Source organism: Maylandia zebra, linkage group LG8 (assembly GCF_041146795.1).
Source record: "Maylandia zebra isolate NMK-2024a linkage group LG8, Mzebra_GT3a, whole genome shotgun sequence".
Taxonomy (NCBI): domain Eukaryota; kingdom Metazoa; phylum Chordata; class Actinopteri; order Cichliformes; family Cichlidae; genus Maylandia; species Maylandia zebra.
In genome coordinates this window covers 16,182,205-16,195,017 of record NC_135174.1, presented here as the reverse complement: position 1 = coordinate 16,195,017, position 12,813 = coordinate 16,182,205, and the positions used below count along the sequence as shown (strand labels likewise).

At 41.5% G+C, this 12,813-nt stretch overlaps 1 protein-coding gene across 1 annotated transcript; it reads left to right on the top strand.

The window, feature by feature from the left end:
* Positions 1 to 866: 866 nt before the first annotated feature.
* Positions 867 to 6,013, top strand: LOC143419966 (mucin-13-like). Its single transcript, XM_076887834.1, has 11 exons — positions 867 to 1,028; positions 1,142 to 1,264; positions 1,984 to 2,090; positions 2,237 to 2,295; positions 2,429 to 2,586; positions 3,039 to 3,167; positions 3,267 to 3,309; positions 3,397 to 3,434; positions 3,605 to 3,692; positions 3,837 to 4,059; positions 5,038 to 6,013. Exons 3-11 carry the CDS (start codon positions 2,034 to 2,036, stop codon positions 5,188 to 5,190), a joined length of 948 nt encoding a protein of 315 aa, XP_076743949.1. The 5' UTR covers positions 867 to 1,028; positions 1,142 to 1,264; positions 1,984 to 2,033; the 3' UTR covers positions 5,191 to 6,013.
* The last annotated feature ends 6,800 nt before the right edge of the window (positions 6,014 to 12,813 follow it).

The following is a 12,813-nucleotide window of genomic DNA, read 5'->3' as shown; positions in this document are numbered from 1 at the left end:
AGCTACTTCACCAGATGCTACAGCTGCAGTAACAGACGCCCCAGCTACTTCACCAGATCATACAGCTGCAGTAACAGACGCCCCAGCTACTTCACCAGATGCTACAGCTGCAGTAACAGACGCCCCAGCTACTTCACCAGATCATACAGCTGCAGTAACAGACGCCCCATCTACTTCACCAGATGCTACAGCTGCAGTAACAGACGCCCCAGCTACTTCACCAGATGCTACAGCTGCAGTAACAGACGCCCCAGCTACTTCACCAGATGCTACAGCTGCAGTAACAGACGACCCAGCTACTTCACCAGATCATACAGCTGCAGTAACAGACGCCCCAGCTACTTCACCAGATGCTACAGCTGCAGTAACAGACGCCCCAGCTACTTCACCAGATCATACAGCTGCAGTAACAGACGCCCCATCTACTTCACCAGATGCTACAGCTGCAGTAACAGACGACCCAGCTACTTCACCAGATGCTACAGCTGCAGTAACAGACGCCCCAGCTACTTCACCAGATGCTACAGCTGCAGTAACAGACGACCCAGCTACTTCACCAGATGCTACAGCTGCAGTAACAGACGCCCCAGCTACTTCACCAGATGCTACAGCTGCAGTAACAGACGCCCCAGCTACTTCACCAGATCATACAGCTGCAGTAACAGACGCCCCATCTACTTCACCAGATGCTACAGCTGCAGTAACAGACGACCCAGCTACTTCACCAGATGCTACAGCTGCAGTAACAGACGCCCCAGCTACTTCACCAGATGCTACAGCTGCAGTAACAGACGCCCCAGCTACTTCACCAGATCATACAGCTGCAGTAACAGACGCCCCAGCTACTTCACCAGATCATACAGCTGCAGTAACAGACGCCCCAGCTACTTCACCAGATCATACAGCTGCAGTAACAGACGCCCCAGCTACTTCATCAGATCCTACACCTGCAGTAACAGACGCCCCAGCCACTTCATCGGATCCATCAAGTTCAGCAACAGGGGTTCCACCTACTTCAGCATCTCCGGGTAATGTGGCCAGTAGCCTGTATAAAATGTATAATGTTATCTGTATCCAGTCCAAGTATTTACATAATGCTTCAAAGGCTTATATTATTTTTTCTTTTGTTTCCACTTTGAAGATCCCTGTCTTTCAAATCCATGTGGTGTTGGAAGCACCTGTGAAGCCCGTGCCAACCACACATTTGTATGCAAGTGTCTGCCTGGTGATTTTTACAATAATATCACCCTGAGATGTGAAAATGGTAATTATTTGTTTGTCTACAACAGCTGTCAACTTCTTACAAGTCTTACCTAGTGTTAGTGAAGAATCGGTGATTCAAAACCATAAGCACCTTTTGAACTAAACAGGTGCTTATTTTTTAATTTTTTCTCCCTTGTCATAAAATGTCCCATGTACTTGGATTTCTTTCTGTGTGAAAACAAACCAAACCAAGGGAAAAATCTCCAAGTTTACAAACGTATTAACCAATTTGTACCAGAGTAAACATACTATAGATATGAAAATGCCCTTAACCATTTCCCAGCATAAACACTAAGTAAGGTTAGTAAACTGTTAGCCTAGCTTAGTGACAAAATTATTAAATCTGACAAACAGCTAGTTCACTAATTAATATTTTCGATTTGGTCTACTTATTCCATGCAAAAAACAAAAAAAAAAGTAGGAAAGGCAGATTATGTTTTGTTTCATCTTTTATTTGTCTGGGATTAATTTTGGGCAGGAGCAGTGACATCTTGAACTATATTCTTGTTGCCTTGTATTTGCCAGGCAAGCAGAGAAGATTTTATGTTAGCTGTCAGTTCCTGTCATAATGCTAAGTATCTGCTAGTTGTAGCGTCATATTTAACAGAGATACTGTATGACACTGGGATAAATCTTCCTCCTGTCAGCAAGTTAATGACAGGATAAAGTATAATTTTATTCGATTTTGAGTTTCTTCTGATGATGCTTTATTGTTTTCAGCCAAAGTTTTCCCTGGAAAACTTTCCCTGAGAAAACCATTTAATGAAAAAATGAAAGATACCACATCAAAGGAATTTAAAGAAACTGCAGATGAAATTGTTGCTGCGGTAAGTAATCAGTTAGTACTCTCTATCAATAAATGTGTCTTTATGGACATTTTTTGACATTTTTACAAGCTAAATTTAAGCTTAAGTTAAAAAATAATTATATCTTATTCATCTTGACCAAAACATATTTTCTTTTGAAAACACAGCTGGATGAAGTTTATAAAGGGCAGGACGGTTACTCTGGCTCTGTAGTGCTGAAACTCTTGTAAGTCTCAGACTGACAACAGCTTTTACCTTACAATTTTTCAGCCTATTTCGAATCACTGTACACTAACATGGTGTTATCCTGAAAAAATAAAGGATGCAATCATCACTAAATGTGATTTCTGTCTTAACAGGCCAAGCGCCAGTCGTATGCTGAGGGCACCCCCAGGGATCATTGCTGTACTACAGATCATCTTCAAAGCCAGTTCTGAAATCAAAGAAGATGATGTTATAAAGGAGTTAGAAAACAATACTTGTGATAACTGTGTGCTGAGTGGGGCAACATTTGAGCGTAAGTTTATTACCTGTATTCTAGCACACTGTGTTTTTCCAGTAACTTCTATGTTGATATGTTTCTAAAACAAGACTCACACAAGATAAAGATTTGTTTTCAGAAAGAATATAATTGACAAGATGTGTTTCAGAATCCTTTATACTATATCTACGTTTCGGTCTGAATCGAACCGTTTCCACCAAAGCCCTTTATAAATAGTTTTGGATCTTTGCCAAATTCTTGCTCATGGTTGCTTCTACTCTGAACTTTGAACTGAAACTATAATTTAGATAAACTTTTATGAAGTCCTAATGATAATGGTATAACTAAACTGCAGACTGTATATTCCAATCCACAGTTCACATCATGACATGTTAGTTACTGACTTATGTAACTGCTGAGGACATTTTGTATTCAGTCTTTAAGCTGTATGAGCTAAAGCTTTTTTCCACTCTCTCCTTTATTTAAAGCAACAGACCTGTGTGCTGAAAACCCTTGTGATGTAAAAACTTCAAACTGCACATCACAGGATGGAGCTTACAGCTGTACCTGTTTGGAAAAACATTTGCAAACAGACTTCAGTGACAGAATGTGCACTGGTAAGATATCTTGGTGAACAAGCAAACATCTCTCCGTGTGTGTGTTTTTCTTTGAATAGTTATTTATCTACTTCTTTAACTGTCTCATCATTTTCACAGCTTGTCCTAGTGGGTCCAGATTTAAAGATAATACATGTGTGAAGTAAGTGCTCCTCCTTCTGTATGTTCAGCATTGATGTAAGTTTGGGTAAATGAAATCCTAAAATAAACATTTTTTTTTGTCTTGTAGATGTTCGTTTGGTTATTCTGGTTTGGAATGCAGTGAAAGTGAGTATAGTGTATGTTTTTAAAAGTGAAAACTGAAACATAATTTTTGAAAAAAAAAAAAAACCCTAACGAGTATTGACAACAAATACTAAAATTGATTTTCAACCAAAGGGAATTCAGTTAAGGACTTAAATTAGTTAAGGACTTAAATCTTTGTTGTTTTTTATTAGACTGGCAGCTCATTCTGGTAATTGTGGGCTCTGTTCTTGGGGGACTGCTGCTCATAGCCCTCATCCTTCTACCAATAATCCCTACCATGTAAGTTTCCCACCAACCCATCCACTCACTTTAAACATTAATTTATCCACATCTTTATTACAAATTTTAAATGTAAGAGTTTGCAAATGCCTGATGAACACTGTAATAGTAAACTGTAATACTTTTTTACCATTTTGTTATCAGATCCTCAAAGAAAATCTCCAAAACCGGCAAAGATGGAGATATAGAAAACCCATACATGAACCAGGATTCGTTCACATTTAAAGGGTTCACTACCCTGCCAATTTTTTCCAATGGTGCGCCCAAACTCCCACGAGCCACCAACTCCACCACCACCATCAGCATAACCAACCTGGAGATAACTTCAAACAGTCGACAAAGCCCTGTCTTTGTGGACAACAGCTCGGTGAGTATGTGTCATGTTTCAGCTGTGTGCAGGCAAGAGAAGGATCCAAACGCAAAACTCACCGAGACAAAAGTGAACTCAAAACACTGCTTTATTGCAGGCTTGGAAAGGAAACAAAGAACAAAACTAAACTGGGAAAACTACAAATAAATCATACATGAAACCACATGGCAACTCATACAGCTATGAGGGAGACTACGACACTGACAAAGAGAAACACAGGGCTTAAATACACTGAGGGATAACGAGGAACTGAGACACAGAAGGAGAGCACAGCTGGGAGTAATCAGACTGGACAAGACAAGGGAAGCAAAACTAGAAACACTGACATGAGACCTTCAAAATAAAACAGGAAACACACTGACTGAACTCTAAACATGTAAACTTAACAGCAACTGGGGAGACAGAACATAGGAACCTGAAACATGGTACAGAAAGGCACAGTAGACACAACATGGAACACAGTGAAGCCATATTACAAGAACTAAGCCTAAGGGAAATAATAACTATAAAGATCAAAACAGCACAACCCACATGCACATAATGAACTCGCAGGAAAAGAGTAAAACTAAACGCGATGAACACAGGAACACAAGATCTCTTCAAAATAAAAAAAGAAACATAAGTCGCAGACATCACAACCTGAACTTGACAACGTAAGACACAGACATGAAACACATGAAGGGCAAGGGAGACTTAACAGGGGTGGAAGACACAAGGGGAATCTAATAACAAACTATAACAACCTAGGCATGATAAAAAATGAACTAGAAAACCTGAAGGGCTTAAACATAAACCATAAACTAAAACTCAAAACGCTGGGTCAAAAGACCCAGGATTGTGACAGTATGTCTCTGTGTGTCCATAGAGATGTAGGCTTCGATTTGCATTTCTCCCTGATTTTATGAAGCTTTTCGTTTTTATGTCGTTTGTTGTTCATTTCACTGTGAAAGTAATTGTATTGTTTTCCCTCTGCAGGAGTTATATAGTGACCAAAATAACACAAACTCCCAGGCTCAACATCAGAACAACCTCTACGCTGTGAAACGACCCCAGATCAAACCACACGCTCAGAGCCAAGGCTACGATAACCCTTACTACCAGTACGACAGTGAAAGCAACTTCAGTTAGTAAAAACTCACACAGAGTTGACCATACAATGGCAATGACTTGTTTTTTGTTTTGTGTTTTTTTGGAATTGTATTCCAGTTACTGCACACAACGAAACTTAATGAGCGATCTGGCTTTTCACCATTTTTTACAGGAATCGTTTTCTGTGCATAAACTGTTCTTGATTATATCACATGGAATTTGAAAAAAGTATTCATTGTTTTTCCTTTGTTGTTTGTTTTTTTTATTTCCTGAAAAATGGCTTATGAATTATTTATTGGACATGAACCAGAAACCTGGACATCCATGTTAAACTGATGAGGAGCTTCTTGATGTTGCTTTCTTTTCCCATTAATGCTTCACTTGTTCACTTGACTATGTTTGATTTTTGTAATTAGTCACAACTTGATATTTAACTAGTTTTTGTATTTGTTTAGGGCTCGTTCTAAGCGAGCAAAGACACAGCAATTTGTGGCTCCAAGAGATTCCATATCACTTAAAACAATTAATAAAAACACTATTCCATTTATATTATTAAGTCACAGTCCAACTTATTGGATGTTAGAGTCACCTGTATATTTTATTATAATTTGTAAAAAACAAAAAGGCTAAGTACTTGTTGACTCCTTAATGCTTCAAACAGTTTGATAAGTATCTATTTGTTTTATTTCTGGCCTTCCTTACTGAAACATTGTGTTATTCAACATGATATTATTATTTGAATGTCTTTGATCACTTTCATTTTGCATCACTTTTTTGTCACTTGTATATTTATTATAGTATGATATTTATTTAATGATTAATTCATGTTTATATTATATAGTAGTTAAATACACAAAACCCCACTTTGAAATAAAGAGCTTTTAAATACTCATATTCTTTGTCAGACTCTTCCTGAGATGAAATAATTGAGAAGATGCATTAGGCTGTTGTTCTTGTTTTTAAAATGTTACATGAACGATTACATAATTTGTAACCCTAATTTATTTAACTTATCCATAATATTCATCCATCTCTGTTAATGAGATTGATTTTTCTTTGTAGTACAGAAAAGTTTTGCTGACAAACATTTGTGAAGCTGGCATGCAGTAGAGTAATGTCATGCTTGGCACATTTTGCTCCTACCCAGGTTACTGTCATAAAGAAGGGAGAAACTGTTCGGCACACAATGCTGAATTTCTTCAAACTCTACCATTGTATATTACTTTTTGACCAATGTTTTCTTCTCGGTTTTATATCAGTAGAAATTAAAAATTTATGCAAAAAGAATTCCACTGTAGGTCTTGCTAGAATTTAGTACAGAAAACCAGTGACTACATGCACAGCAGATGTACCAATGAGAAAAAATGTTATATAACCGTACACACAATATAAAAAGTATTTCTAAATAAAGTTTAGAAAATTAACAAAAGTTTAAATGGAAAAGGAATTGGCAGAAATAGCACTGAACACTGAATAAAAATCGAATTTAAAATAAAGCAGTTTCTTAATTCAGAGTAAAAAAAAATTCAAAATAATTTTAAAAATGTAAATAATAAAAATAAGTTTTAGAAGAATGAAACCCATTCTGGCTGCCAGAGAGGAGTAAGATAAAGATAAAGTAATATTATTATTATTATTATTATTATTATTATTATTATTATTATTATTATTATTGTTGTTGTTGTTGTTGTTGTTATTATAATTATTTGTAAAAATAAAACAATTATAATAGCAAAAGAATCTTAGCTGCTTATTTAGCAGGCACCAAACAACACCCTTTTCCAGTTGTCCTGCTGTTACTTTCAGCTTTTATGCACTAGTAATACTGGCTAGAGATTATAAACAGTCATTTAAGTGTACTCTTTTCATTTGATGAATTATACACAACACTTTCAAAGAACGATAAATCTTTTATTGTTTCTGGAAATTGTACAGTTAGATTTCACAGTGTAGCTACTTCTGCAGCAAAGGGCATAGGACAGGTAACAGAAGAGGACATGAACTCTGTCTGCCACAGGTCTCTACCGCCCTCTTCAGACTACCTCAAATTAAGGTGTGTATTTTTTTTTAATAATATCTGTTCTGCTTGTTTCAGCTACAGCTGCAAAAAGATTTCTTTTTGGTGGCTCTTAATGATCAGCCATAAATCTCTAATTGTTGGATGAAGCATGTAGCATCTAAATAAAGCACAGAGGTTTCTCTCCTTGTCAAAAATAGCAATAACTGGAATCTAAATTATATTGTTTTTAATTTCAACAGATAGGATTTAAAATAGAATTACATACGCTAAATATTAGATCTAGGGCAGGTAATGTTTGTCGTACTGTTTCACACACAGCACGCTCGTAGTCAACGTCATCATGTGATTGATGCAAGCCAGATCCTTTTATTTAGAAAAACTGAGATTAATAGTTATGTTATTGTTGAGGGGCACAGGCAAGACACCCCCCCCCCCCCCCCCCCCCCCCCACACACACACATGAAAAACATTTTAATAAAATAAAATAAAAAAGGCTCAAGAAAAGGGCACTTGGAGCGCCCAGCAGGAAAGGGGAAGGTGCCCAAGCCCCTTCTGCCCCCTGCCCTCCTCTGCATGTGCCTGGCTCAGGCTTAAGTTTTCTTTGGCTGGAAACTACATCACGTCTCTTCCCGATGTTTTGTTCCCCTTTCAGTCTTATCTCTGTGCTTGTTTACGTTTCTGTTCTTGCTCGTCTCAGTGTTAGTTTCCTGTGTCATTTTGACAGTCCCTTTTCCTGTGCATGTTCCTTGTATCCTTCCTGTGATTAGTGTCAGCTGTGCTCCCACCAGTTTCCTTCTCCCTCGTTACTGGTGCTGTGCCAAGATAGGTATCCCCAACAGAATTGTTCCCCCTGCGTCGGGAGCGTGCACTGGGCAGGGAGGGCGTATCCCAGGGGTCGGCAACCCTAGGCACGCATGCCACAGTTGGCACACAAAGGGTTAACTGATGGCACGGCCATAGCTGAACTGGCCATCGGGCATACCGGGCATTTGCTCGGTGGCCCGATGATTTTTTATTTATTTTTTTTGTAACGGTATAAACAATGAAAGGTGTTGGATTGGCCAGATGCTGGCCAGTGTGTAAAAATAACTCAGTTGTTTGGTGGTGGCATCGCAGAGCTTCCACATATTCAGTAAAATTAACAAGTGGTGGAGGCCAGCACGTGGATGAGGGAGATCGGAGGCAGGACGAGGAGAGACTCGAGGCGGCCGCAGGTCCGAGTGTCAGGTGAACTGAACTTCAGGTAAGAAGTTATAACCTGTAGTCTATCTGGGTCAGATATAAACCAAGTTTAGGTGTAGTTTATTTTCGTTGTGCTGACTTTTTGCAGTCAGTTACAAACACTCGTACTAGTGGTGGGCGGATTGATCCAAATATCGATAGTATTGATCCCAAGTCAGAATCGATATCGGATCGATACTAGCCTGGCTAGATCCGATATCGATTCGGTTCTTAATGTCTTCTATCCCCTGTTTATTTGATAATAAACTATTATCAAATCTCCATATCTTTGTTGTGTGATTGAACCTGAGGGCTAGTTGCAAAAGGAGGGGGCTGTGATCCGACAACATTATTGTGCCATATTCACAGTGCTTTACTGGTGGTAGAAATTTAGAATCGATTAAAAAAAAGTCTATCCTGGTATGTCTGGTGGACCGGCGAATAGAATGAATATTGTCGCACATTAGGATTCTGAACTCTCCACGGATCAATTATTCCATAATTTCCCATAAATTCCTTGATGGCCTTTGCCGATTTAGATATTTTGGCAGGTTTGCTCGATGATCTATCAAGGTTAGTATTTAACACAAAGTTAAAATCACCTCCTATGATTAATTGATGAGTATCAATATCCGGAAGCTTTGATATTATCGACCGTATAAATTGCTCATCATCCACATTCGGAGCGTAAATATTTACTAACATAACTAAATGACCATAAAGTTTGCCAGTTACAATAACATACCTACCCTGAGTGTCTGGTAGTATTTTTGCTGCTGTAAATGGTACTGATTTTTTGATCAGTATGGCTGTGCCTCTGCTTCCAGCATTAAACGTAGAGTGAAATATTTGTTCTATCCATTTGCATCGTAATCTGTTGTGATCTTGTACTTTTAGATGCGTTTCTTGCAAAAAGATTATATCCGCGTTTACTTTTTTTAAGTGAGCTAAAATGTTTCCTCGTTTCACTGGTCCCCTGAGTCCCCTACAGTTCCATGTTACAAAGTTGACAAGATTTTGTGGTGCTGTCTCAGTAGAGGTACCAATAGTTATTAACTGTTACTGAGTGGTTGATGGATCTTACTCTGAGCTTTCTAAAAGTGATCCTCTGAAATTCACAACTTTCTTGAACCAAACTAAAGAACAACCTCATGAACTCAAACCGGAACCCTTTCTTCATTTGCAAAGAAAAGAAAAGAAAAACAATTTTTGTCCAGCTTTTTACAGGCTGTAGACATCAGACTCACCACTAAACTCCTTAAGATTGTCTATTATTATATGCTATTCCCTCCTGGGTCATGTTTGTAAAGATGTGGCTAAGCGGTAGATGTGGCTGGGCTCTGGACGTGGGTACTGACGAACTTCTCTGCTTCGCGCGGATCTGTGAATGAGTGCTTAGCGTTGTTCACCGTTATAGTCAGCTTCGCGGGGTAGTACAGACTGTACGGGACGCCAGCATTCCGCAGTTTCCCTTTCACGGGGTTGAATGACGCTCGAAGTTTGCTGACCTCAGGATTCATGTGTACAGGTGATCCTTTGTAGAAGAGGCGGCCTTTTTCCCTGGACAATCGTAAAATCTTCTCTCTGTCGGTGTAGTAGTGCAGGCGGACTATCATGGCTCTTGGGCGCTCCCCTGTCCGTGGTTTCAGGGCGAGGGTTCTGTTCGGTCTCGGTCTATCATGATAAGCGAATCATCATTTTCTTTCCCGAGCACTTCTGAGAAAAATTCTGCCATGAAACGGCTGGGGTTTCCCCCCTCTGCGTCCTCATTAATGCCCACCACAAGCAGATTGTTTCTGCGGCTTCTATTTTCTAAATCCAGGCATTTGTCGTGTAGCTTGTTGTAATCTTTCTTTAGGGTTTCGTGATCTTTCTCCAAGGCTGTTAACCTGTCTGTAGTGTCGCAGAGGGCCCGCTCCATGTCCTTCTGTATACTTGTTGTTTCTGCATGAGTTTCATGCAGTGCCTCTATTTTCTGTGATAGCTCATGTCGAAGCTTATTGGTTATTGGTGTCTGCTTTAGCTTCTTCTCTTAGCGAGGAAATGTCCTCACGTAAGTTTTCATGCATATTATCTATCTGCGTCTTAATATAAGGGTGGCTGTAGCTCAGGTGGCAGAGCAGGTCAGCCACTAATCAGAAGGTCGGTGGTTCGATCCCAGGCTGCCTCCTGGCTGCATGCCAAATATCCTTGGGCAAGATACTAACCCCATGTTTGCCTACTGGTGGTGGTCAGAGGGCCCGGTGGCGCCAGTGTCCGGCAGCCTCGCCTCTGTCAGTGCGCCCCAGGGCAGCTGTGGCTACAATGTAGCTTGCCATCACCAGTGTGTGAATGTGTGTGTGAATGGGTGGATGACTGAATGTAGTGTGAAGTGCTTTGGGGTCCTTAGGGACTAGAAAAGCGCTATACAAATGCAGGCCATTTACCATTTAATATCGTTCATCATACCGTCTCGGTAGGCTTGCAATTCGCTCCGAAGGATCCTCACGGAGATTGGCGAGTTCTCGTCCGCCATGTCGTGTTGTGGCTCTTCTCCGCCAGATGTAGCAGAAGCTGACGACAAAGTTTTTTGCGTGTATTTCCGACTACTCTTCATGACTCGCTTTGGTCAGGAGGAGTTTGTACAGTTGAATCTTGGTCCGAATCAAAGTCTTTGTTTTTTTTTTTTTTTTTGTTGTTTTTTTGGCCTGTCCCGTTTGGCTCTTTTGCCATCAGAATTGTTGTCTAAAGGCAAAGAAAGATGCCCAACGGATTTACTTTACCAAACTGACCATCCCAGCCTTGCCGTAATGGTCCATTTGATTCACCTTTTATTGTTTATTTTATTTTCACTTACTGAATACGGGACAGACTTGACTGGGGGAAAAAAGGGGAGAAAGAAAGAGGGAAAGAGAAACAGCTGAGAAGAGGGACGGGGGAGAAGGGCAAAAGACAAAAACCAACAGAACGGGCAGAGAAAAAAAATGCATATATCAATCACCTGGATCACCTGCTGAGAAAGAAAAAAGAAAGCAAGCAGAAGAGAACAAGAGTAATAGAATAAACAACATCATAATGATATATGGGAATATGACAGTAAATACTAAATGTTAAACATTATTGTGCAGCACATAAGATCAACAGAACACAGTGTGCTTTGAGGTAGGAGCCAAAAAGGGTGTAGTTTGTGGGTGTGATCACCCGTGTGTACACCTGTGAGCATGGACGCGCTTGTTTTTTGTTTTTTTAAAAGGTTCCTTCATGTAATAATCTGCTAGAGGGTGTGGGGGGGCCACAGCCCCGTCCTCCAGGGCGTGAAGCAGGTGTGGAGGAGATCAAAACTCCAGACATCCAGATGCCCCCAGAACACAAGAGACCAAGGAAGACCAACAGAGGGGCAGCTGCGCCACTGTCCCGGAAAGAGCTGAGGAGAGTCCCAGATGAGGGCTCACTCAGCAGCCGCGGAGCAGAAGCCAGGGGGAGTTGCAGTGACACGCCCGTGAGCTCCGCCGGCGGCCAGCTGCGCCTGAGTGACCGAGCCCCAGGCCGAGAGGCCGGGGGCACCCCACCTCCGAAGTGGCCCGAGCGAGCCCCAGGCTCCAGGCCCCGATAAGCGGCCGCCAAGGAGTGAGCCGGTGTGTACCTGGACGCCCATCCCCGGACACAAAGAACCACCAACGCACCGATGTCTGAGGGGGTCCGCCACTGGCAGGGGAAGTGGTGGTAGGGGGAGATAGGCCTCCAAACCTTGGAGGGCCTGAGATGTCCCCAGAGAGGTGGCGCCTGACACCCAACCTGACATATAGACACAGACATACAGGCACACACAGATACAAACATCCATTCCCACCCTCATGCTCTCATATGCACTTACTCCACACTCAACCAACGTGGAGACAGACATAAAGAGACGTTGTACACACGATCACACTCCCCAAGCGTACTCTACAAACCGGGTCTAGGTGCCCTCGCCCCTGGAGGGGGGAACTGCACCCAGACCCAGGTGGTGTTTCCCTTTTCCCTGCGGTGGGGGGAGGCAGACCGCCCCGACTCCGCAGCAGCAGGAAGGCTCCACACTCCAGACCGCAGTCGGACGGCCAACTCCTCCTCCTAGCCCCCCTGCTCCAGCAGGTCGCAGAGAACGGGGGTGAGAGAAGACTCCAAACCTCCCTCCACCCGCTCATTGTAATGTTGATGCATGTGTGTTCTAAGGTGCATTTAAAACCCAGGAGGGCATGGAGCTACCTGCCAGAGAGCAGCAGGTAAGCGCATGGTCCCTCCTGCTAGCCCTCAATGTCTACGTGTATTTAAAATTGAGAGGTGGGCAACGATGCCAGGGGTGGGGTGTACACCCTGATGGTACTTTGGACTCCGTGTATCGTGCCCACCCCCAAGATCCTATATGTATGTGTAATGAGAGTGTGAGTAATGTGAATGTCTAA